At 36.5% G+C, this 27,909-nt stretch overlaps 1 protein-coding gene across 4 annotated transcripts; it reads right to left on the bottom strand.

The window, feature by feature from the left end:
* DYNC1I2 (dynein cytoplasmic 1 intermediate chain 2) lies at positions 1-27,909 on the bottom strand. 4 transcript variants are annotated; one of them, XM_068685663.1, is made up of 17 exons: positions 27,774-27,909; positions 26,093-26,210; positions 24,523-24,637; positions 20,998-21,088; positions 16,588-16,647; positions 15,219-15,334; positions 8,191-8,280; positions 7,795-7,957; positions 7,604-7,703; positions 6,951-7,076; positions 5,842-5,988; positions 5,404-5,517; positions 4,942-5,075; positions 3,777-3,921; positions 2,999-3,139; positions 1,880-2,005; positions 1-760 (listed from the first exon to the last, which is right to left on the bottom strand). In XM_068685663.1, the coding sequence occupies exons 2-17, from the start codon at positions 26,198-26,200 to the stop codon at positions 647-649; spliced, it is 1,890 nt and encodes a 629-aa protein (XP_068541764.1). In that variant the 5' UTR covers positions 26,201-26,210; positions 27,774-27,909; the 3' UTR covers positions 1-646. The 4 variants fall into 4 exon arrangements, with proteins under 4 accessions (XP_068541764.1, XP_068541766.1, XP_068541767.1 ...); XM_068685665.1 differs by having other exon boundaries at positions 27,642-27,783; XM_068685666.1 differs by lacking the exon at positions 27,774-27,909 and adding an exon at positions 27,527-27,546.

The raw sequence follows: 27,909 nt of genomic DNA, 5'->3' as shown, positions 1-27,909 counted from the left end.
TGCTCATATAATATTTATTTATTAATCAGTCTCACCCTTTAATGCACCAGTTTGAACAAAAGAACTTAGTATTAAATATGTATTTCATTAATTCAGGTCCAATTATCAAATAGACTTGTAACTACAGACAAATTTTTATTCACTTCTATTACTAGCTACCAGAGTCTGAGGGTTATCTATAAGCAATTAAATTTACTTGGAATATATGCATGCATATCCATAGGCAGTTTGAATTAAAGAACCCTTCACAAATTTAATACCTCATTAGGGTTAGTCTGTGTAATATAGAAAGTTTAGTTTAGAAACAGAATTTCTAGTTTTCAGAAATATACCGTTACAAAGTGGAAATTTCATTAGCCTAACAGCAAATTTACACCAGGTTAGTGTTTCAGCAAAAGAAGTTCCTTGCAAAGTCAAAAGTTAACTGTATTAAAAGTTACACAAATCCAAGAATGTGCTTGTAATTTATATATAAAAAGTGACAATGTAAGATCTGAATTTCAGTGATCTTAACACATTTTCAAAGTCCATAGTTGAATCCACCTGTTCCTGCCTTAAACTATTACTTGAATTGACACATGCTTACACTTTTAAGATTTGCATCAAATAATTCACAAGTCTACCACTGCTGCCCATCTTTAACGGTCTATGCTGGTATGCGGGTTGCAGCTTCCTCTTCTGCATCAGCTCTGTTGGCATTTATTTCTGCCAGCGTTCGACCAAATCGAGTCCACTCATCGCTGCGAGGAACGGCAATTTGCTGTTGACAAAGATAACATTATTTAAACCTACCAGTACATACAAACTGAGCTCATTATGAACAGCAGTATTTGTAAGAGGTTCTGATAGAACAGCTTACCTTTATTTAGTGCAACTTTTAAAGTAGTCTAAACATCAGAAGCTCTAACTAATAAAAGCAGCAGAATTTGCAAGTCCAGTATTTATGCAGCGATAGTATTACACGCTTGCATGATATGCTTCTGAGATACTACCTCCAAAGAAGAACAGTAATGCAATGTCTGCATCCAATCAGTCACGTACTACTGCAATACACATACTTCAATAGAAACAGCTTCCCTACAGAACCAAGTCAAGACTTCCTCAATTCATTTTTTTTTTTGTTCAATACTTCTGAAGCCATGGTCAGAATTCACAAAAAAAATGGATAGGAAGAACATAAGATTCCAGCAAACTTTAAAGCTTTCTGTTAATGGCTTCATCTTATTTTGCCAGCTGTACAATAACGTTTTTACTTTTTGACTGTGTAGCTGACAGATGGCATGCTAAGAAAGGCAATGAAGCTGGTGAAGGGTTGAGAACCAGTCTTATGAGGAGCAGCTGAGGGAACTGGGGTTGTTGAAAAGGAAGCTCAGGGGAGACCTTATCACACTGTACTATTACTTCTAAGGAGACTATAGCGAGGTGGGCACCAAGTGATAAGGGGAAATAGCCTGAAGTTGCGCCAGGGAGGTTTAGGTTGGATATTAGGAGAAACTTCCTTACTGAAAGAGTTACGCGGCATTGGAATAGGCTGCCCAGGGAAGCAGTTGAGTCACCATTCCTGGAGGTCTTCAAGAAACTTGTGTATTTAGAACTTGGTAGCATGGTTTAGTGCTAGTACATTAGTACTAGGTTAAAGGTTGAACTAGATAATCTTAGAGGTCTTTCCCAACCTAAATGATTCTGTGATTTTAAATCATGCTAGAATACTTGAAATAGACATCTAAAAGAAAAATAATTTGATAATAAAAATTAAGCCTTATTCCTTTAAACCAGAGGAGGGGGGAATTTACAAGGAAATTGCAAAACACAAGTCAAAAAAGCTTGAGTAACAACAAAAAAGCTGTAATATACTTTGCACAACACATGGTATACATACCTCTCCCACATCGTATATAACGATTTGTCCCTCTGAATCACCTACAGCAATCTCTCTCCCAGAGTGCGTCCATCTCACACGGTTCAGAGCAGGATTGCCCTCCACAGTAATGCTCGCAGTTGGTACCTGTATCCATTTAAAACACATTGCTAAATATGCACAAGGATTTCTTAAGTTACAGATTACAGAACATACCTTATCCCTCAATGATTTATCAAAGTACCCAATATCTCAATTTAGGCAGTTTGTAGGTCTCAATTTACTCTCGGCGGCCATAAGCTATCACTAGTGATATAACCAAAACAACACATCTTCTGTCTCTTGGCACTATCAAAAGGCACATCTGCACTTCTGCCATGACACAGGAGGCACATGCCTTTTACCCCCCTGGTAGACATGCGTTAATCAGACAGCAAGGAGGAGCCCTGGGAACTCAGGAAAGACTTATAGATAGAGGGCTGGCAGGTCAAATCCAGCCCAGATGCTAGAAATGGGCAACTCCAGATAAAATATAGGATGGCATGTGCAGCTTCTTCTACAGGGCTACTCTTTCTTCTGCGTGCAGCTTTAAGACAGTAAAATTTTAGAAAGCTGAGTATCTGTATGATTTTTCCTCTCAACTACCTCCAACAAGTTTAAGTCTCAGAAAAGGTTTATGCAATAGGTAAGTATACAGCTTACATCAGCAATCCTAAATGTTCAATCCTCTAAGTTTAGAAACAAATTACAATTTCACTGCAGTATTACTATGGCAATAACAATATGGCAATAAGAACAATGGTGGTGTATGGGTAGCAGGTTTGTTCATACTGTTAAACTGCAGGCTGCCATGGCTGTATTGGGGGTGGTCTAAAAATTTACTGTCACAACATGGATTGGTATTAAGCTAACACGTTTTATGTTCATGTCACTGTTAAAACAATTTAATTACTGTTGCTATTAATTATTTAAGTTACTACCCTGTAATCAAAGAATATTTATTAAGCAGCAACTACTGGAATTACAGAATATTTAAGAACAAACAACAAAAATCCTATGGTGAACTCTTTACACTTTTTTCTAAAGTGTACAAAAAAACCTTTCCTGCTATATTTGACTGTTAACCTCACTCTCCCTCACCTCAGTGTCATTGTTGAGATTCCACAGGTCAAGCCTGCCCATCCCATCCACACAAGCAAACAAGGCAGGGTGAGTTGGAGACCACATAACATCATAAACATAGTCTGAATTGTCTTCAAATGAGTAGAGAGGTTTGTTATTCTGAAAAAAAAGCAGATGTAATGCAATACCTAAAGTCAGCATTTCAATTTCAAAAGCTAACAAGTAAGGTAAAAATACAGAACTTCTCAACAACATTATGAGAAATAACTAAAAAATGATTCACATTTTAAACTTACTTAAAAAAGAAAAATACCACAATATAACAGCAAAAAAAAGTAATTCTGGCAATAGGAATGCCAATTCTGAGCCTCTACATGCAGTTTAATTGACATGAGTTTTGGTGCTGTCCTCTAGTCCTCCACAAAATTGTAAGAAAATGTTTGCAGTACACATAATATGAAGAAACTGAATTTACATGATTTGCATTTGATTATATTGTAATCATTGATATGAAAGGGCAAAAGGTTAAGCAGAATGGATCAAAAGTACACAAATGATACACAATCCGAAAGCAATGACATCTTCATGTCATTAACTAGTTTTGTTTATCAGCTGTCTTCTCTTTGTAAGAAACTGAAAAACAAGCACCAGGAATCAACCAGACTACTGCTATGGACCTTGAGGGCTTCACACAATTTGCCTTCAGTTCACTGAAGTTTCTTAAGTAGCTTACATTATAGCACCACCTTGTGTCAAGGATTATGAAGAGAACCACTGAACTATCTATTTCAGTTACCTTAGTTGTCCAAAGCTTTACCGTCCAGTCAAAAGAAGAAGTGACAAAGAGATGTGAGAAGTCTACAGGTCCAACTGCTGCATGGCAGTGAATACCTGTGATTGGTCCCTGGTGTCCTTCAAACATCTCACTGATTCCAGCTTTGCTGTTTTAGAATATATATATATATAAAAAAAAAAAAAGGTTAATATCTCTGGAAACCATCCATCTGCAGACAAACAGCACTGAAATACAGTTTAAATTTAGCACCAAGAAGATTTTGCCACTTTGTATGGATGTTACCCAATTGCAAAGGCTTCATCTGAACAGGCTCGAATATGGACCTTAATTCCAGTATCTCTTTTCTACACTCTTTAAATGCTAAGATTTACCACAGGGAGCAGAGACTCATTCAGCAGGTACCAATCCACTCATTTAACTATACTGTTCTCCAAGCAATAGCTAAAATTTTGAATCATACGAAAAAACAAAATCCAGTCTCAGGAACTCCCACTTACTTGAAACAGAAGATGCATGTACCTTGTGGACACACACTAGGATTCAGACATAAAAACTAACAACATATTCCTAATAGTCTCCTATCAGAAGCAATGAAAAAGGAGGGAGGAAGGGGGAGAGGAGAGCTGGGAAGAACGTTACAGAGAAGTGATACAATTTTGGCTATTCTGGAACCAAAAAGCTGTGCAGCAAGGGTGATGTGTATTTCAGATGAAACCTGGACACTCAATTATATTTAAGAAAGCAATTGATAAGATACAGTCAGACAATTTCAAAATAGATTGAACAGCAGGAGAAGAGCTAGCCAATTTAAGATTTGTGCGTGATGTTACTGTACAATTATCTGCAGAACTGATATAAAGTTTGGAATGTTCTGCTACAATTCAAATGAATAAAACCTCAGTGACCTGTGCTGCCCCCATCACTGCAAACAACTCACAGCCAATGAAGAGAGCATAGTATCAATTCAATATTCAAACTCCTTCTGTTTTTAATGAAGCTCCTACTCGGAAAATAGCATGCACTGGAATTCATACACAGCTACCTTGAACCCCATCAAGACTGAGGACTAAGCACGCGCTATGAATATATTAGCGGTGTAAAACATACAGGGATTCATCCTTTTGCTGTTTTTAAGTCCTTTGAATAACTAAAAACTTTTATTCACCTGCCATGGCGGCATGCAGTGTAGACTGAGCCTTCTTCACTTCCAACAACGAAGTTGTTGACATCTCCAATGGGGAAGGACATGCAAGTAACAGCCACAGCCTTGGACTGTTTGTGAACCAGCTCCATGCTATCCTGTAGTGAAAATATCAGTAAAATACTTTTAAAAATAACAAACTGAGTATTATAATTTACAAGGTTAGATTTCTCAATTGTTAAGTATTTTTTGTATTTTGCTTATATAGAATTGGGCAGAAATGAGCAAATTTTTCTTGTGTTAGTGGCCAAAACAATTTTAACAACATCCCACGGGGCAGAAGAGGTCTTTTATCAAATGTCTACTAAGCTACCTTAAGAATACTTCTGTATTGTGAAAATGTTTTTAATACTTTATTAGAGACATTATGTTTTTTACAAAATAGCTATCCGGAATAGATACTATACATATCAAAAGTTATCTTACCTGTGGCTGGGAAAGCATGTCTAAACTCCAAGAGCATATCTTCCCATCGGTTGAGATACTGATCAAGTTATGAGCATTCTGGGTCCCAACAACATTTACACAGTACACTGGGTGCTAAGAATGTAAAATACCATCAGAAATAGGAATTCCCAAGTCTCAACCAATTCTGTTACAGTTAATATACTGTAAAATATACAGTTTCATTTAGTGAAAGAGAAACAGTTGATCACAGTATGGTACAGAGAATGCTTCCCTATAAAACAAATAGCAGTTTTTCTGACACTTTCATTTTTATGAATAGCCCTGTTCTTCAGTGATAACACTGGAAAAACATGGACATAAACATTTAAGCATTATAAATCAAGTGCACTGGACAGTTTCCTAGAGGTTAAATACATCTCAACATGAAACAGTCCTTGTAGATATTTCACCCCCTACCGTGTGAGCAGCAGCTGAAAGCGGAGTTCTCTGCACTGGGGTTCTCTTATTGCTGCGATTATCCCATAGCACTATTTGGCCTGAGTATGTGCCACCAACCACCAAATTGGGATGAAATTTTGCAAATGTAGCTGACATCACTGCTGACTGAAAGGAAAAAACAACCAAAATACACAAATAACTATCATTCGCTGACATGACATCTAAAACCAAAAGAAAATGTGACCAAGTATCAGAGTAAGTTCTATGTCTATATTTAATACACTATTTCAGTGTCCCATCACATAGGGTTCAAAACTCTTTGTGAATCCCAATAAGCTTTCAGTTTTAACTTGCATTCCAAAAATGAAGTCTTCCTCCTCTGTTTTTCCCATATGTATGCATTTATATTTCCTCCTAGCACAGTTTGTTAGAAAGGGAAGGTCCAGCAATGCACAAGACTTTAATAATATTTACCACATTCTGTGGTCATTTTCTTTGAGAACATCAAAATTGGTCTCAATACAATATAGCTACTTCTGCAATCTGGGTTTTGACAGTAATCTGACAACACGGGATTACGTTTTCATTCAACTATGTAATTTTTCAGAATTATGACATTTTGAAAATTATGTGGCTATTCCAGACTTAGCACAATGAAACAGACTTGCATATTTTTATTTTTTTTAATCTTTCGTAAAAACTACTAGGAAACTTCCATCTGCCTTTTTCACTTGCAGCATATGTTTCTCGTTTTCATCGCTGCTCCACCTCCTCAGGCCATCTTCATTTTATTCAGTAAACTACACTCTAACAGTACACAACTCTGCTCAGTCTCCTTACATACAAACCTTCTTTGTAGTTCAACCATTACACAAGAAGGTTTTTGGTTTTTCAAATAAAATAAGAAAATGAGTTCTTAAGCAAGACTGAACTCTGAACGATGTCAGAAATTCTGGAACAGAAGAATGTTTCTAAACTAAGGTCTCTAGCTATCAACATCTGTTTGCAAATACATGTGGTTAAAGTGAATGCCAGCCCAATGAAATCATTACACCGACAAGCACAAGGAAGGTACTTGTCCAGGCTCATCAACATAAAATCTTTAGCCTCCTGAGACAGAATCATACCTGGCAGTGAAAGACATACTCTGGGGTAGTTTTCTTGTACTTCATATTCCACACAAGGGCCACTCCATCAGGCTCATGAGGTGCATCCTCATTGTTGTTGTAAGAGGCTACAAGTAATTCTGGGTACTGAAAAATACGTGAGAAAGATTCAAAATAGCAAGATGATTAACTAATGGTCCAGACAATCCTAGAATCTTTGTTTTGTGATGCCAAAACACAGTAAAAAGAAAAACAACGAGACTGAAAATCATTTACATCATCCCCGTGAGAAACAGTGTCAGTTAAAACAGCATTTGTTACAGATTTAGCTTATAATTAGTATGTTAATACTGTTTTAAGTTCTTGGATTTTTAAAATTATATCTTGCTTTTAAATGTAAAACCCAGTACTTTTAAGTGAGCTTTGTTTTATGCACCTAACACCTCTACATAGCTCATAAAACAGAAGCAATTATGAAGATTTTTTTCTTTATAATACAAAGATTTTGCTACTTTTTACAAAACATTGATGTTTGCAAGGTATGGAGGATGTAAGAACTGTTCTAAGGAACACACTTAGAGATACAGCCTATATTAATTTTACTTAGAGAAGGGTCAAGTGGACAGAGCTAGAAGAACTCACAAAGATGACTGCTTAATATAAGCATTTTTTACCTGAGATGACCAGTCCAAACAACTGACAACACGATGCTTTGACCAACGTTCATCAAAAAACTGCCTGTTTAAGGATAGCTTTGCTCCTGCTTGAATCTCTCTATAAAGGCAATTAGAAGGTATTAATCTCTGACCATTTTTAGAGTTAAAATATTGCACATTCACACTAAAGCATTCAATGTTCATGTTACCCTTCTTTGTCTTCTAAGTCTCTTCCACTGTAGTCAAAGAAAATATTGATTTGCTCGGAAAGGGCTCTTTCAACAATCCTTGTAGAGTGGTCAAAGAAACTTAAAAATTCTTCAGAATGCAAAATTTGTTGTTTTTCTTCCTCTGTAAGTTCATGAGGGGCAGCTGGAAAAAGAGTTATACACAAAGTTTCTGTAATGCATACTTCCAAAAATTCTTTTTTTTTTTTTTGGGGCGGGGAGGGGGACAGTATTCATCATGATTCTGGAAAAATTGTTTCCAACCATCCATACAATAACTAAGTGTTAAAATGTAGCTCAAATTATTTTCAACTTAATGGAAAGAAAAGTTAAAATGTATTAATGCTTTTCTTTGTAGCACAAATAACTATGAGGTACCTTCCTCCTCCTCCTCCTTTTTTAATGTTTTTTCTTCCTCAGGTTCAACTAATGGCTTTGGTGCAACCACATCATCTTCATCTTCCTCATCTAAAAAGAAAAAGTATAGTGAGACTGTCATTGTTTTTAAAGAGGAACAGTAACATTCTGTAGGAATCTCAAATATATAAAATGGTGTAATTTAGCTTAAAATGGTTGTATTTATAAAGTGTAGTTCCCAGAATAATGTTATCTCAAACCAAAGATCATTGCAATGCTGTCTACACCTGGATTTTAGTTGCGGTAAATTATGTATTTGTATAAACTGAAAAAGAGGGATTCTTTACAATTTCTTACGCAAAGTAGAAAACTCTCTTATAAGAATTTATGATTTATGATGACAAAACCATGTGGTAGATGTATGTTCCGTGTAACATCCTGACACATTAATGTTGCAGAATAAAGAAAAATCAAATGTCTAAAATAGTCTACAGAACAGATGCTTACTTGTGATCTGAAACCATCAGAGTTTAATGGGTCTTCATATGGCATGAAGATGGCTTACATTAGCTTTCAGGTTGCTATTCTGAGAGGCAAATTTTGCTAAAGATAATAGCAGGGAGATTGTCATTCTAAATGCAAGTCTCATTATCTGTATCATGTTTGGCAATGAGAACTTTAGAGCAAAATGTGTTTTCCCTAATTGCAATGAGTAACATAAAATGTTAATGTTCGGGAATGCTGACAAGGTTTACAGCACTTTCTGCATTTGTACACTTTATTCTTTGAATACTGTAAACCAGAAAATGACTTTAAATTATTTGGTGTTGTTGAATAAGCATTTCCTGGCCTTTCTTTATCCACTTGCTCATACAAGCTTCTGAAAAGCTATTTTTATTGGTTAAACAGCTATGTCATTTGTCTATAAGGGAATGGCAGCAGGAGTCTACTACATGCCTCATCACAAGTAACGAGACAGTTTTCAGCAGGGACTAGGCTTGTTTGTTGCAGCCATCTCTCTGACCCATGTTCAGCTACCTAACGACAACAAAAAATCCACATGCACATAGACACAAAAAGAGGGGGGGAAAAAAAAGCGTGGTCAGGGGATGGGAACCAGCTGCCAAGCCATGGTCCCAGCAGCCAGGCCAGCTGACTAGATAGCAACAACCAGATGGTACTGCTAGGATTGTCTCTCAGCTATGAGGTGGCAATGGGATGGCACAACATTTTTCTGCCTGACTGCCTCCAATCATGTCTTTCCCCAATGGCAAGCCTGTGCAATTACCAGCACTCCAGGAGGTCTACAGACAAGCCTTTACCCTGCAAACAAAATACAGCTTGTAGGCCATACCAGCTGCCAAACCACACACATAGTGATAGGTTTAAAGAGGTCTGAAAATCTTTCTAACTCCATAGTATAGGCAATAAAAATATAACTGTACCTGCAGGAAAGAAAGCTTTAAATGACACTGTATAATGCACACAATAATACAAACTCCAACTTAATCAAAATGATAATGACGTATGCCAATCCTACATTACTTGAAATTGAGCGATTTTTACGTTCTGACAAGTTTACAGAACTAGGATAAATGGCATGAATGATTTCAATATATGCTCATACTTTTGAACCAAATGGTGAAGGTTAAAATCTTTCCTTTCAAGGGCCTCAATCAGCCACAAAGGAAAACAGTAATCACTGTCTTTTCAGCCAGCCCAACCGCATTTGTCAGCCCTTTCTCCGTCAATGCAGCCAGAGCAATCAACCTGCCAAACATTCAGAATGGAAAAACAATCTGAAAATACAGGGTATAATGCACCTGCCAGTGAAAATGGCCATTTCAAGAAAAGCTAGTGATCTCAGTGACCCTGCTGAGGAGGCGGTGGTGCAAAGGGGAAAGAACGCGTAAAAGAATTCTTAGTGATCTCCACTCTCTTGCACATTGACACTTCCTTACAAAGCATGCCAATTACAGCTTTTGTGCTACTTAAAAAAAATGAAAGCTTTTTTGGGCAAAATAATCACGCAGAGAAACAGAAAGACACTGCTCCTTTTTAGATGGATTCACATGTACAGTGGACTAGTAATCTGAAAACTGTATAACTTCTAGCAATTCTAAAGCACAGATTTCTTAATGTCAAATCACTATAGGTGCGAACGCTAATTAATTAAAAAAATGTAATATGAGTTAACAGACATGATTTTGAGAACAGTAAATACAGGACCACATGTTCACATTGCAGTCACTTGGACAAAAATCCCCCTCTCGCTATCCCTGCCAATCAATAATGCAGATTTAAATGACACCTTAAATTCAGATATTTGGTTTGGGGTCACCCGGAACACATTAGTCTAGCTTTGAAAGTCCCAAATTAGAAATTTCAACCCAACCCCCCTGCTAGCCATACTACACTGATTCTAAGTACCATTTTCAGTGACAGGAGTCAAATTCTTGTCAAATGCAGATGGTCAACCCCTTAGTGCTAAGTGACCTCCTAATCTACATATTTTATTCAAAAGATCATATAGTTGATTGCTCATGCCTTTTAATGTTTGAAACATAAATGGCATATATTATACAGAGATCTAAATTCCTTCATAGTACTTTCACTGCATACAGCCAGCTGATATTACTGCATTTAAATGCAGGATACAACACTTATTTTAATATTCTCGAAGTATCAGACTTGAAATTGAACATGTCATCTCACTGTGATTTATCTGTAACTACACAAATCTAAAACCTTCTCTTTAAAGAAGTCACATGCAAACTTTATTATTAAGGGATTGGGGGGATGGGGAAGGGGGAGAAGCAGCAAGTTCTTGATCTCATTATCCAATACCAGGATGCTTTCTCACAGACATTTACAAAAGGCAGCATGAAGCTGTTGGACAATAAATGAGATATTTTTGTTTTAATTACTTCTCACATATCTTGAATTTATAAAATCATAGTTCAGGTACAGGTATTTGCAAAGAATTGGTAAAAACAGTAATTATTACCCAGCAAACACTGGAAGACTACATAATTCCTGAAAAAGCTGCACAACTAAGTCAAAGATCCACTTGTTTCATTGGCGTACTGTATTTAATGTCAGTTATGTAAGTGTGGAAATTTTAAAGGCACTGACTAACCTCATCCTTGTTATTCATTAATAACTACCTACTGATGCTTTATGCTACTTCAGTTGTCAGTATACCACATACAATTCCTCAATTAAAAAAAAGCACGGTTGTTAAGACCTAGAGAAGTCATAGGGTTCTAAAGACCAGAAATGGGACTCTGTCACATCAACATATTGATGAATATTCATCATAAGATGCTAAACAATTAACTCCATGTTTTTTTCTGACAGGGGAGCAGGGAATCTTGGTTTATAAACAGCCATCTTCACAATGACAAATTTCTTGTCAATGGATGTTAAAAACAGGTTTAATGAACCACAGAATTTTGACTTTGAATTAACATCAGAATCATGATGTATTTTGGCAAGATGGAAAGAAAAGCAGTACTATATACTAGGCTGCACCCAGCAATAACACTACAGAGTGAAAGTTCCAGTTGTCTGAGTAATCTGTTGCTGCAGAGTAGGTTAATCAAAGTTAAATCATCTGTGAAATGGGTGGCTTTTGTTAAGTAGAACGTGTCTTCATATCAAGTTTTCCCATCTATATTTCGCTGTACATTTAAGGCATGTAGGGGTAATACATGAATATATAAGGCTCCATTATTTCTTGTTACAATATTAAAATGTAAAAGTGCTACATTCACCATTAACAAGAATCCAAGAGGCCAATCTTACACCCTAAATCGCTATTAGTCTGCTTAAGTCAGGACAAAAGGACAAAATTAAAAGGACAAAGTGCTTAATATCCTCATTCTATGTCTTGGAGACTTTACCAGACAATAACTCCTCAAAGAGGGGAGCTAATGCAGCAATACTGTCTGCAGTTACTTGTGATTGCATATGCGCTGTGTTGTACAGAGGCACTAAATAACAAATAGCCTGTTAGCCCAGGAAAAGCCTTAACTGAGACAGTTGGGCAGAGCTGTATTCACTTATATGCCTATCTTTCTTTGGATTAATCACTTTCAGGACCTATAATATTACATCTGGCCGTTATTTGATGTACTGATGACTATTTTCTTTCTATGCAAATTTCAACATTATGTCAGCAAATCACAATGGAAGATATCAAACAGTACATTACAGAGCAGCATAGCTAGAACTATAGATAAGACAAAACGCAGCACTGGTGATTACAGTACTGTACATGGGGGCCAACACAGAGCCTGCAGAACAAGAAGAAGTAATCCAGAGTTCACACATAAATTGCATCTCTGCTGCTGAAACTGCTTCTATCACTGCCTGCTAGAAAGAAACAAGTATATGAAGGGAACACAATTTCAAGTGTATTTTCTAAGAGTAGATCTAGAAGTCTGCTGCCTGATACAGCATGCCAAATAGAGGCCAAACGATAATCCTAATAACCAGTTGATCACACTAACTAAAAACAATGTCCACCAAAATTGGACAATGAGGGAAGTGGGCAGCAGTGCTGTACACAGCACCATGAGAAATGGGAAATTGATTTAGACAGCAGAAATGGGGATAATAGAAAGAAGATGCTGGGGAATGAAGCCGCCTAAAACCAGGATGTTCACGTTATCATGTTGACAAAGATTATTGAAGTGGTAGTAATGGCACAGAGGCATAGATGTTTAGGCTTATCAGTTACAAAATAAGGGAGGATAGCACTAAGCATGGCACAACACTTAGAAAAATTAATCTCCTTGGTCCCTTGGTCCCTAAACCAAAAAAAAAAGTCATTGTTACTGTGTCACAGAATGGCAAAAACAGGAACGTGCCAGGAAGATGAGAAAAAATGAGCATCTCTGCTATATTCCTAGGAACAATGAACCATTCCATGATTACATTTCAGTTCCTTTACGTAACAAATACAGCTGTTACAGAAAGGGTAGGATTAGAGGATTGAGACTGTTGAAGAATTTGGAGAAAGAAATCCAAAATGTGAAAAAAATGAAAGACTGAAGTGACACATTTAGGTTTTCATCGAAGCAAGAAGCTCAAGGAGCACTGAAGTCTCCACCCCAACACCATTTCTTATTGTGTTTCTTCTCTATGTCCTTAGTGACTTATTTGTATACATTGAACCCAGAAGAAAAAGCACAATGGTTGCAACCCGTAGCTATGAGAAAACCATAAAACAAATACTGCAGATTTACCATCTAAGTCTACTTTGGGTATCTTCTTACAAGAACGATGAAACATGCTTAACAACTTCAAGGGGAAATTTATTATTCTGTACTGTACAGAATACAGTGAATAACTTCCTGTGACACAATACTTCCTACTCTAAAGGCAACTAAATCTCTAATCACAGACTGAAACTGATTTTTAGGAGATACATTGACTTTATTCTTTTATGATGCTATAGGAAGAATCAATCTTCCCAAGACAAACACTGAGGTCACAATAAGTCAGCCTGTCAGTACTTCGATTCTTTGCATAGAGGGGCAACGCTGCCACTAGCACTGAGGTGACATTCTAGCTCCAGCATCAAGGGCTACATGCAAACTGGTCATGCTTTCATGCCAAGCAGAGAGGAATGATCACTGGCTCGAACCAGCTGCAGCTGAGAAGCCTATCGAGAAGATAGAGGGGAGAGCCACTTCATGTTTAATATTACCTAGGACAGCACAACATGTCTGCACTACAGGGAAGCACGATCATGTAAACTTAGTCTACCTCCCTTCTCTAACTAGAAGAAGCATTTTCCTGCTTAGATTTTTGAACAACTGAATGCTGTCCTTTCTGTCAACTTCTGAGAGGTCTGACTTCCACCTTTTTAAGCCAGAACCATTACGGTGAAAGGCATTCATAACTTGAATTTAACTCCATTACACTGAACCTAAAATGGACATCTTCAAAGGCCAACTTTAAGCACAAAGGGGGGCACGAAGTCTCCCCTGTGTAACAGTTGCTTTAATTGTGTTGCCACAAATATTTCCATGGCAATTAGCAACTCTTTCAGTTTAAAGCTAGTTTTCCCCAACTTCCTCTCTGTCCCAACAGACAATAGTTTTAGCTTGAATGTTTCTCAGTTCAGGTCACAATATAACACAAAACCAAGATACTGTCATTAAAGTAGGTTCTCTTCAGTTCATTTTATAAAAAGAAGTGAACAATGGATCTAAACTAGCTGAGATGTCAACTTAAATTGTGAACATAGATCTTTTACAATGCAATGATGAGCAAGCATCTTCAAGTGACTTCTGTGAAGCACATATATATAAAACTAAAGAGTGTACAGAAAACAGTATTGTTTTTAAGGTAGAATGGATCATGAGACACTATCTCTACTAAGACAGCTTTCGGATAAACACAGAAGTACAGGTGACCCAACTTCATAACTCCCCTACAGTAAACGTCAACTACAGCCTGTCCACTTAGGGTGAAACTAAGATCATACAATGCCAGGCAATTTCCACTGACAGCAAGCAGCACAAGTAAAACTCTTTGAGCACACAAACTACGAACTAAGTCTTCAGATACCATGGTGAACCTGACAGAGGGAAGGAAAAAAACCTCAAGGATTAGAGAATGGAAAAAGTGAAAATTGGGGAGAAAAAAAATAAGGATACAAAGCCTTCAAGTAAGTTGTGTGTGGGTTCTTAGGTGTCATAAATGCAAAATACATCCCACTTTCATCCCACTTTTTGACCAGCTGTCAGCTACTTAAGCAACTTGGTGTCTATGTGTCATGTTTACCAGGAGTACAAAACCGCCATGTTTTATTAACAGAGCAATGTTACCATTAAACAAGATGCAGAATGACAACAACCCTCTAGGCAAGACATGTATGTGTTTAATAGAACTCGTATTAATTTTCTCACAAATCAATCTTCATTCTACCACATTAAGTTTCAAGATCACAAGTGTTAGCTCTAATACAGTCAGTAATCATTACTGCAATAAAATAAAAGAAAAATAACTTAGGTTGAAATAAGTTAATCATTCACCTTCCTTTGGCTGAGTCATAACCGGTGTTTGTGTCTCCTTTGTATATGTAACAATTTCTCGAGGAGGAAAGTCAACTTGTGTAATTTTGGCCATTCCAAGTTTAACAGGTCCACGTCTACATGAAATGAATAGAAACATCAGAAAAAACAGTTAGTTTTATGAATTACTTCACATTTTGACTAGAATAATACTCGTGTCATCACGTCACAGCTTTGTCAAACTTAAGCCAGGTGGAAATTTAATCCTGAAGAAGTCACAAAATTATGATTATTATTTTCACTATTATTTAAAATCAATAGCTATTTCTACATGTAAGACAAAAATAAAGACGTGCAAATATATACAGATATCTGATTATTTTATGTCATTTTAAAGCTTTGTTTTTGCAGTTGCCTAGGGTACTGCTACATATATGAAATACCCATATTTTCATTGCACTGATCTGCTCACATGACTATTTGTATTTATTTTAGGACTTTAAAACTTAAAAGAAACAGCTTAGTTACCCTGAATATAAAAGTATTTCCTAGTCCACTTAACTGTGCTGCATTTTTTAATTTATTTTTTTATTTTTTTAAATCTATCTGTAGGCTGCTATTTAGAACTCAGAACTGCAAGTCTGGTCTGAAACTCACACACTGACAAGTGATTTATCCATAATACATTACTCCAGTATATAATACTGGAAACCTCTGAGCTTTCTGACTTTAGCTTATGAAAGATGCCACAAACATAGAAAGCCAGTATCAAATTACAATGCAAAAATATATTTCCAAAAACTACACAATATTAATTCAGTCTTTGTAACATCCTGCAAAAGCATATGTACTGTAGTAATTATATGAAGATCTACACTCCATGTAACTAAATTGCTGTTAATTTCTTATTAATGACCCCTCTCCTAAAATGAAAGAAAAAAAAAGAATCTCCTTTTGAAGTTTTCAGTGGACAGAATCATAACTCATATAGACTGATATGGGTTTTATTAAGTAATTATAATGAGCTACAGCTCAATATAAACATTTGTCATTCATGTATATTATAAGATGGGAGTCATTCTGTCTGTTTTTACATGTCTAAGTTTTTTATTTTAAAGAAATTACTTTAAAGTTTGTCTTGCCAAAGAAAGACTCAAAGAAAACATCAATAAAGTAAGCTCTGTTACTAGAAATAAGCACATTATTTATATTAAATGAGATCAAAACTTCTCATTACCAGCAAACTGCACAGTATCTTGGGACACTGAACTACTGTAACTCACAGAACAGTCTCTTAACAGTAACTTGATGTCTTAAAGAAAAAGAATAGCTCTTATACTTATTATCCAGAAGTATATGAAAGAGGGAATATAAGAAATCTATGCAATACCCCAGATCGGAATCAGAGTGGAGCTGAAGAACTGATGGATCAGTATCCCAATGCAGCGTCCTGATACCACAGGTTGAACAATCATGCAGCATTAGCAAAAAAGGCCAGAGATTAGTGAAGCAAATACACACTATGAAATGCTAGAGTTAAAGTAAGCTTAAAGTTATTTCATTGTTCACAAGAAACAAGGCAACATAACATCAGTTAAGGGAAATTCAGCAAATATTCAGTGCAATAAATACTATATGCGGTAAATACAAAAGTTAAAAAAGCAAACAGAATTCAGAGCTATTAGAAAAGAATTAAAATCTTTTAAAGACTGAAAGTTAAAGATCTGCAAACAAATGAGGCCTTTGTGAGAGGCTAATAAAAATATTTTAAATAGTGACAAGAACCACTAAAAACTTTCCTATTTAAATCTGTTCAGATTTGTTCATGTCATATGAAGACAGATTTGTTAATGTAATGCAATATTGCCCAGAGCAGTAAATATGTGGAGGAAATTGTCATATTGGTAAAGGAAATGAGTCAACACATAAACCTTTTGGTAGAGGGGGAAAAATGCATTTCCACTGGGAAAGAGAACTGCTAGAGTTTCCAAGATGTGACATTGCAGTAATTATGGGTTAAGCACTGCCTTGGGCTTCTAAGTGTCATCTGATTTAGAGCCAACTCTATTTAGGATACTTAAATCTCGTAGAACTAGTGGACTTTATATTAATAACACATTTCAAAGTCATATGGAATAATGAACAGAACAGATCAAATCACTTTCATATCTGAAGAAATATGAAGTGGGAACTAGATCTTCCCTCTCCTATCATCTTAAACCTTCATACCTTCTCCACAAATTTCCATTTAGTCTACCGCCTGCTATCAGGCTTAGGCAAAGTTTTAAAACAAGCATACAAGAGAGATTAACAGATGAACATGCATCTGAAGTTTTCAGATATTATTTTTTTAAATCATGTTTTGTAGCAAATGGAAAATTGTTTTATTGACTTATCATATTTAAATAATAAATTCTTTATTTTTTCAAATTTTATGCATGGCATGGCAATGTTCTTATAAAGCAAGCACAGAATTCCAAAACAAAGATGATCACCAAAATTTACAGGCAACATGATGAAAGTGTGCCATTCATTGAACAGCTTCAAGTGTGCCATTCATTACTTTGTTCTTGTAGAAACCATACATTATAAGAACACTGAATTTTAATTAAAAATTACAAATCCACTGTTCCACCGTTATTATTTAGAAAATCATTCTGCGTAGCTGATAATGCACCCGTAGCCATAGCTTAATACCTGAATATCTAAAACCTTGACATATTTTCTGTGCATCAAAAAATACCCAATTTTACCATTCATTATTTTGAGTGTGCCTATTCTTTATGTCTCTGCTATTTTGTTCGGCTAAGTAGATTTAAGCCTGAAGTTTAATTTGGTGCCTGAGATTTCAGGCTGGATATTGTTCATATAGAGATTCAATCTTGCCATGCATATGAAAAAGAAAACAAAGCAAAACCAAACCACCACCTCCTCAACCTTCATGTTGCTTCAGCAAAGAAAAACTTATCTATAGATTCAAATGCTCCATCACCACACTTTGCCAACTTTTTCTGTCCCACTTAAGAGGAACTTAGGGAAAGCAACATAAATTTAAAAGGCTCCAACCTCTGTGCTTACTTAAGACCTAGTCATTACTGAGGTTGCCCTCCTGTTTCCAAAGGTGTTTTTTTTTTATATTAAAATAACAATACTCCGCCTTTTAAAATAGTTAAAATCAACACGCACTATAGTACTTACAGTTAAATTCTTCTCAGAGAGATTCTTTAAAAAAGTGACATTCTGAGATAAAACTCACCTATTACATATGTATCACAAGCATACAAAACACTGTTCCTTTTGTTTTCCAGAAATTTGTTATGCCTTAAGTTAAATGAATTTATATATAAGCTTCAGTGAACTTACGCTTCTATTTATCCACATGCTTGAACTTGTTTAAATCTAGGTAAATTCCTAATACACATATATCTAAGAAGTAGTTTCTGCACTTATAAACTTATTATTTAAAATACCCACAAAACTTAAAAGTAAACTAACTATGCTAATTTCCAGTCTTAAATTTTTACTCTTAACTTAGAAAGAGAGAGAACGCTGAGGTGAGAAGGAACAAATGGTAACAAATGCAGAACCAAAACTCTTTACTGAAGTAAGTAAAGACAGATGGAAGTAACAGGAGGAACACAGTCTGAACACTGCTTTACTAATTACTAAATAAATGAAGTTACTGGCAATGTTCTGTATCAGAGACAATAAATGACTAAACTCATAAAGGAGATAATCATCATAAAGTATGGTTGTGGCATGAACAGAGAACTGTAGAATGGCCATATACCAAAAAAGAACTGAAATAACACACTGATGTGAACAGAAATACATACACTGAAAACAATACTCTCAATTTAAGATTATCAAGAACAGTAGAACTTGCCTTGCTAGCATACCACACATAGATATGAAGGCCACCTACGAAATGCCAGCTATAATGCTAGGGCACATCACACAGTCCAACTTTTAGGTTGAAGTGTATGCATACAATAGGAATGCCGTACAAATTTAGGATATAGACATTGTTTACTGGAGGAGGGGAAGAATGTTACCTGGTGGTCAGAGACTAAATAAGCAAACTCAGATCTCTTACAATGACATATATAGCCTTAAATTTAGCTATGAATTTCCTATCTCCATGCCTTGAAGACCACAGTCTTTCTATGCTTCCATGTCTGGAAAATTGTGCAGACCCAAATTTAAAGTTTACAAATGGATGAAGCTATAGAGGCTTAGGATGTAAGTTTTCTCAAGTCTTCATAAAAAAAAAAAAAAAAGCATGCATACAACAACACTATGTTGCTATATATCTGGAACATACAATCAGAGGACACAGTACACCTATGAGGCAGAAATAAATTCAGTACACAACATGGAGTTCAATTACAGATGTGGTGAAAATACTGTTTCATACTAACTTTAAATTATATACGAATGAAAATAAAAGCCTTTTTTACCCCCACATCAAGTAACTCTTCTTATGTTTTTTTTTTTTTCCCTTCTATACACTGAATTTAAATATAAAATGACAGCTTAATAACCAGTAATCACAGGTTTCAAATAATTTAAAATTTGCTTGTTACTCAGTTAAGGAACAATGCTATTGGTTCTTTAGTTACATGACACGTGGACTTGAACTTCATAGTGAATAAGCTATGCAAAAGACTGCACCTGAGTGTTTAAAAAAAAAAAAAAAAAGAAGTATGGATTCATATCTGCTGCCTCTAGCATTCCTTGTTTCAATTTAGTGGTCGCTACTTTGAAATAAAGACCTTATCACCTTTTTTCAGGTCATTAAAAACTTGACTATTTTCAGGCTAAGACTGTGTACACATAACCCACAAGTGTACAGTGTACTCCAGTCTTCCAAAAAGATGTGTAAAAGTGGTATAATTATTCAGTCTTTCTCCAAAACAAAGATTCATTCGCAAAGGATGAACAAAAGGAACTGAGGATGCTGTGCTTTAATGAAACTTCATCCACAATGTATATTCAGAAGCTACAGTACATGAGCAATGATTGTGCAGGGGAGGGAAAACGTTATCAGTGTTAATAGGCAAATGCTGCTCTTGTTCAGAGAGTGCGTGGAAAACATCAGAAATACCCTTCGGAAGTAGATTCCTATCTTATCACCCATAAAGCTCCATTCTTAGTTCCTAGTTTAATGAAAGTATTTAATTGACTCTCTTTACAGTGGCATTTCTCAAACTGTTATGAACAAAACATTGCTCAAAAGGATGTAGCAAGTAGCAAAACTGAAAAAAATGTGGCTATTCTAACATGCTTGTAGCTTGTGAGTCGTACAGTTAAGTTCTGAGGACAGCTGCAAGGTGAAATAACTTGGGAATACAGTTTTAAGTGAAAAAAAAAAAAAAAAGAAGTAAGGCAAGGTTTGTAGACAGCATTTTCTGTTAGATCCAGCAACATGGAGGGAAAAATAGCCAATATCCATACACACTCTCCTTTAAAGAGCTGGGAAGTTTGATTTTTTCTAGTTGTTCTTTTGTTCAGAGACATTCATGCTCACAAGAATATTATCACAAGACTTTCAGACTCTTTAAATATGAAACTTTAAACCTGCGAGCTCAAAAACCTCAAAGTTTATGCTGGCAATCTAAAATCAGTTAAGCGTAGTTGCATTTCAAATTTAAAAGTAAAGCACTTCTGTAAAGTAGTCACTGTTCACAGATTCAATATTGGTGTAAATTGATATTCAAGTAATTAACTTTGATTTCTTCTAAAGTTTCATTATTCAGAATGCAAGTGTTAAGCAAAGGAATATAACAAGGTGACATACCTAGATCCAACAGCGCCATCACCAGAGTCCTGGCTTCCAGCCTCACTTGGCGTACTCACAGATTTGGAAGACGGAGAGGTAGGAGGAGGGACTAAATAGTGAAACAGACAGGTATCCGCTGTTACTACTCGCAGAGGTTGCACAGCTTAGGATGTTTTAAAATTAATTTAACATGAATCATTAAAAAAAAAGTGATGGCAAACAAAAAATACATGGATGAAATGAACAGTAGAAAAAGAGGGGAAAAGACAATGTTAACATTTCATGCTGGTCTTTCATGCAATTGTTTGGCATTTATGCATCTGGAACATACAAGACGACATGGAGGGAAAAACATTAAGAAAAAATGACTTGAAAACAGATTTTTAAAAACAGAATTTTTTAAAAAAAAGGTAGCATCTATTTTTGCAGGACAATTCCCACTAAATCATGTTGATAAAACATAAAAGGAAGATACTTATTAACATAGCTTTTCTCAAAAATTACACACTGAAGGTATTTAACTGGTAATTTTATTTCGAAGCATATAATCACAGAAATGCAGACAAAAAAAGTGTCTTTGTCATGGAGCATACTAGTATTTTTGCTTTAGTTCTAGACAAATCAACACAAAATCTGTATATTACACTCAAGTTTGTTAGTGTTAACTCTTGGGAGATTTTTGTGGTTTTCTGTTTGTTTTTTGTTTTACCTGACAAGCAGGCTAGTACTGATACATTGAAACTTTTTCTTAAAGTCAGTTCATTTCCAGCATTTAGATGAAGATTGTAATTAAAATCACCATGTTTTTTTGGAACTGATACATAACAATGAATCATATACAATCTAAAGAATGTAAAGCTATATCAAAACTTTTTAACTTTTCCTTCTAGAAATAGTTATTTTTTTTGTTTGTTTTAGAAATAGTGAAACTCATTATTTAACAAAGCTTAAATTTATGTTTAAGAATCAGAATGCGCGTTGAAGGTTCTTTTATGCTTCACTTTTCAGTAACATGTAGAGCATTCATAGCATAGATTTACTCCTTAGCAACACCAAAGAATAAACTTTAACCAACTGAAGACCAATTAGTTATACAAGTTGGCATCTATCCTGTTAGAGGTCAGCCAAGGGAGAATTCTGAATTTAGATCTGCAGCATTTCAGGAGAATTTCCTGAAATCACAAGTATATTGGAAATTCTGAAGAATGTTTCCATCTTATCCCAAAACAGAGACATCATTCTGGTTGACAGAAATTCTACCCTGAACATGCAAAACAGTCCATGTTTTGACTGTTTTCAATAAATTTACTCAATTCAATAAATTGAGTCTCTCTACAAGAGAGACTTTCATATAGGTTTAAAATCATACAGTTATAGTTCACAAATACATACACATACCTATATTTTATACACATGTATGGGTGTGTATGCACACAGATAAGTTTTGAAACGTTCTCCAACCCAGCATCACTATCTACTGAATAGTTTATGCTAAAGGAAACATCTATAGGCCTTCATATTGTTACATGTCTGTGCATTACTGAAAATGACAGCATTTTAATGTCACCCATTCTTAAACAAACAGGTGAAATGACAAACTTATCTTGTCACGATTTAAAAAAAAAAAAAAAAAACACACAAAAACTATATATATTGCTCTAGCAGTATGGCCAAAAAATTCAGTAGCATAGTTTAATGATACAGTGCCCTCTTGTGGAGCAAGCTGTTTTTAGGAAAGCCTTCCCATTGGTAAGGCAGTATCTCTCCGATAAGTGTAAAGAACATGCCAAATAAAAGTCCACCTATCCCAACAAAGGATGCCTTCTTGACAGTTGTTATTTTCATTCACATATATATATATATAAGTGAATATATATGATATATATATATATATCATATATAATATATATATATATAAAAAAAATATATATCACACACACAAATATACATGTATAATACATAAATAAATATATGCATTATATATAGAGAGAGAATGATAGATATCAAAAACATACTTACACTAAGGTCCCTTCTCCTGTAAGGAAGCCACCTCTCCTTGGCAGTTACCAGGACAATAATTACCTTACAAATTCTTAATACAACTTCCTAGGAAGGAATCTAATCTCAAATAATCCACCCACACTAACAGCATGAGCTGAAGCCATCTGCACACCACGCTGGTCAGCTGTGTTGGCTTCAGTTCAGGTGCTTCAGCACTGTACTGTCATGCTTTCCCACTACTCAGTCAGCAGACTCAGCTTGTGCCTCAGGCATGCTACTGAGAGGTAGCAAGTAGAACATTTTAGTTTGATCTAGCACTCATATTAGAACTATCTATCTTGAAAGGGAACAAAATGAATTATCTGTGTAACTGTGTACTTACAAGGCAGTGACTAAATAGGGGATCAACAGGATTAAATACAACACATGCAGGGTTGTGACCTGTTATCAGATGCCAGCACATCAAAAAAGTTTTTAAGGAGTGGTCATCCTGTGTTTTTTAGGTTCTCTCTTACAGATTAAAAAACCAACCAACCAAACAAAAAAACCCACACCTATTTCTTTAAGAGTCTCATGTTAGCTGCCTCAGCAAAGCCATGTGCAAGGAGGTTTTCAAATATTTGCCTGCTGAAGAAAATCCCTAGTAGCTAAGAATTGATTACTTATATGCTAGTGCTAGCATAGCCCAAATGCAGTCTACCTACAACTGAACTGTGAGAACAACTCAAGCTATTAGAATTACTGCTGTGGCTGTTGGAATGGGGGCAGTGTTAATGTTGTTTATTTCCCATTCGTTTTCAAATGTTTGAGGACAGTCCAAAAGCAATTACGAAGTTGTATTCACACACAGACTATACCTAATTATTATTACTTTTTATTTGCAAACCCAGTTGAAATAGACCCTCATCATCACTGAGCCAAACTGAAAATTAAGTTTTAACCCCTCTTTGATTTCAGAGAGAGAGTTGAAAATTGGAGTTGAAGTACCACCCTCTTCACTTTCATTTACCAGAGATAAGTGGCTAAGTAAAGGCAAAAAGCAACAACCAATATACTAATCCATTGAAGAGCAGCACAGATACGAATCGTCATCCGTGACAGTTAAATTTTATACTTAGCCTTGCTATTACTCCATCAAATTCAGTCAGGTATTTGAGATAAGGAAAATTAGGACATAAAAGGCACAGAAAGAAAACAAGCCAACCCCACATGAAAATATTAGGATTAAGATTTAGCATTATGAGAAAGGGAAAAAAATGTGCAGGGAGAACTGAAAGAGAAAACAACAAATTTGTGATACTTATAACTAAAAAACTCCAAATAATCTTAGTAGAAAGCATATATTTTATGAATCTTACTAGCAATGTGTACTGAAGCACATAAACATATCACTAGACATTTGTAACAGAGACAAAGTAGTACCAGAAACAAGACATGCATACCCAAAAAACAGTGGCCATAGAAATTTCATGCTACTTATATATGTATCACAATACCACCACCAACAAAACACTTCTTATAAACTAATATAAATATTCCTACCAACAGGAGATTCAGGTGTCAGCCCCATGCTCTGAAGTAATGCTTCAGCTTCTCTTCTCTTCTTTTCAAGATCAGATTCTTCTTGTACAGGAAGAACATCCTTCTTCTGATCAGTCTAAAAATAATTCAATATCTAAATTCTGGCATTTAATAGGTATTAGGAATGGTTTCACTTTATTTCTCACTGCATTTTTTGTGATACTGAAACCTATAATCATATGGGTTAGTTACTTGACTCTATCTACAGAAAGCATCTTGGGAATTACTAAAGCAAAAACAGAGGGAATCACAAGTTTTGCAGCTTTAATACTATCTTTAAGTAGTTTTCTTTAATAGTAGTTTTGTAATCTACTAGATTTCACACACAAGAAAGTATTAATATCACACCCTTATCCTTATATAATTTAGAAATAATGGAAGCTCTACTGTGAAAGATTTGAACACTCCATATTTTTCCACAATTCATTTAACTGCTTACTCAATTACAGAATTTAAATTCATAGTTTAAGGTGTTCAAAACTCAGTCACTGTCAAGTGAATATTTCTGTAAAAATAAATTAATTATACAAATACTAGTCTTTAGCAGATGCAGCAAAATCTAGACCAAGTTACACTAACCCTACAACATGATTAAAGACTAACTGCTTCTCATGTTACTACACATCATACTTCTGATCTACTCTACGTCTTTTAAAAAAGCTATTTCCAAACTTTAAAGGAAGATCAAAACTGATAAGCTGGGAATCATATGGGGAATCTCAAGTACAGACAATACGTAATTGCAACATCATCAGAACATAACTTGAGATATTTCCCTCTCCAGTTTGTCTGAATCATTTTGCTGGCAGCTGCCCAGACTTCAACCATAAGCTAATTTAGAACTTGTATAAGATCATAACCAAAAGAGAGGATGTCATGAAAAGGGACACAACACACAAAAGCATTCCAACAGAAGTTTTGTTTACGATCTGCTTTTCGGAGAAATGTAGCAATACACCAGATTGTCACTTACAGTAACAGAGAGAAATCCAGGAGACTGTTAACAAATCAAGTCTAACACACAAGTAGCATGCATGCCCTGAGCATTGCTCTGACTTTAAAATTCAGGTTAAAGATGAATCAGAGCAGTATAGAGCACGCGGTTCAATAACAATACTGACAGTCGGACAACTCATACAGACATCCTTGAAACTGCATTTCAGAAAGGAATTCTTCAAGTTATATCATCACAAATCATTAAGTAGATCTTTTGTGCAATATTTCAGTTAATTCTCACAGTAATTGCCTAATTCATTATTTATGATGCACACAAGCATACACTTTGTATTTCTAAAACTACACGTGAGATTTTTTTTAAAATCTACCTTACCACATGGATAGTTCTAAAATAAAAGTAGGTGTTTACTCTCACAAAATGAAAGCACTACATTTGCATGGACCATTAAACAGACGTTACTTAAATAACTGTGGAGCGATAAATGCAGTCTTTTTGGACAGGCTACATGCACGTATATTTGGGGCAAGTTACATAGGCAAACAGTCAAGGTTCAAAGGGAAAGTTATTTCTTACTTCTTTCTTCTTTCTTTCTTCCTCCTTTCTTTTCTTTTCCTCTCTGATCTGAGCTAATCGTTGCTTCTTGCGCTCCAACTCCGCCTTCAGTTCACTTTTGTCAGACATGGCTGAAACACTGATCAACACAGAAATCATACCACTGCTTTTTTTTGTTTGCTTGAGATTGCTTATTTATAGGAAAACAGCTATCATTGAAGTAACTATACTAAAGATAGAACAGTGAGAAGTCTTTCAATCCTAATTAAAAAAAAAAACAAAACACATTCCTATTTCCATGTTTCCTTCACTCTGTACATTCTCACTACTAAAACTGATTTAAAACAGGATGATGATATGGTGACAGCACCCACTGCTAAGGTAGTACTGAAGCTGTTTGGAGGAGCTGCTCTGAATCATACATTAGGCACTGAAAACAGGGTTATCTGATCTTGCCACAGGATTCTGCACAGCTACAGAGCCAACTATGACACATACGCACAGAAAACTGCATGGACAATGCGCCTGGAGTATTTTTACTTTCTCTTTCATCCCCTGACCATTGACACATGACAACTTAGCGGTATGGAAGCAATATATCCTGCTACATCCAGTTGCAGAACTTAAAACACAGATTTAACAAAAGATTTAGCAAGTCTACCATAAACTGCAAGGCAAAGTAGGTATCAGCATGACAGCAAAACAATAATCCTGTCAAACATGCAATACCAATCTTTTTGTGTTTTATCCATAGACCTTTTGCATGCTGCTAAGAAATTGTTGGATCTTTTAAAGACAACAATTCTACAAAAGCTTTGTTACATAACTCATCCAATTAAAAACAGACAGGAAATCCAATAACAAACAAAAGCAGAAGAAAAAAAAAAACACTTCAGAACTTAAAGATTTGGGACACGGACACAAAAACCTGTGTGAACAGGCTGGGTGAACAAACACTTAGTTTTGCTGTAAGGCAAATCTGAGCGAGTAAAGAAAGTGCAGAAGTGGTTCTACCACAGCCAAGGGATCTATAAGGGCTTTTGCACCAAACGTGATAATACTGACATCAGATTACACATCAGTAATACGGCTATTTACGTATTTAAAATTAAAAATATGTGCAAGCGTTTGCATAGTCCATCTAAGGGCTGGAAAAGCTGTAAAACGCTGCAAGGCTGACACATTTACCCCCCTGTACACATCGGCAGCTCTTCCTCCATATTGCCTGCAAACACGTCAGTGCCAACAAACGATAATAATAACAAAAAAATGGCATTTCAGGCTTCAACGCCGCCCGGGCAAGGAGTGCTGTCACCGCACCGCGCCCCTCGCCCCAGCCGCCCCCCCGCGCCCCGCAGGCCCCACAGCGGCCGCAGCGCCCGCCCAGCCCCGTCCGAGGGCGGCAGGGCCGAGCCCCGGCCCCACGGCCCGCAGCCGGCACAGGCAGGGCCCCACCCCGCCGCCGCGCCGGAGGATCCCCGCTGACAGCCAGGCCGGGTGAGAGCAGCGGCCGTTAGAGCCGTTAGAGCCGTTAGAGCCGTTGGAGCCGTTACCGCGGGACCCCGCGCACCTGACGGCGGAGCCCGGCTCCGCGCCCCGCTCGCTTCCGCCCCGCTGCACAAAGGCGCCGGCAGCTGACAGGCGGGCGCCTACGGCGGGCGCGGCGGGTCAAACCAGCCGCCAAGGCGCTGCGGAGACTTACGGCGGAGCTCCGGCAGCAGCACCGCGCTCCTTGGCGCCGCCCGAGGAGCGCCCCTGAGGGGAGGGGGGCTCGGGCGTGAAGCCACGCGAGGAGGCGGAGGGCGCTACCGCGGGCTTCGGCACCGCGCCCCTTCTGC

Source organism: Anas acuta, chromosome 6, assembly GCF_963932015.1.
Source record: "Anas acuta chromosome 6, bAnaAcu1.1, whole genome shotgun sequence".
NCBI classification, from domain to species: domain Eukaryota; kingdom Metazoa; phylum Chordata; class Aves; order Anseriformes; family Anatidae; genus Anas; species Anas acuta.
Note: the sequence above shows the minus strand (reverse complement) of the source record. Positions and strands in the feature narration are given on the sequence as shown.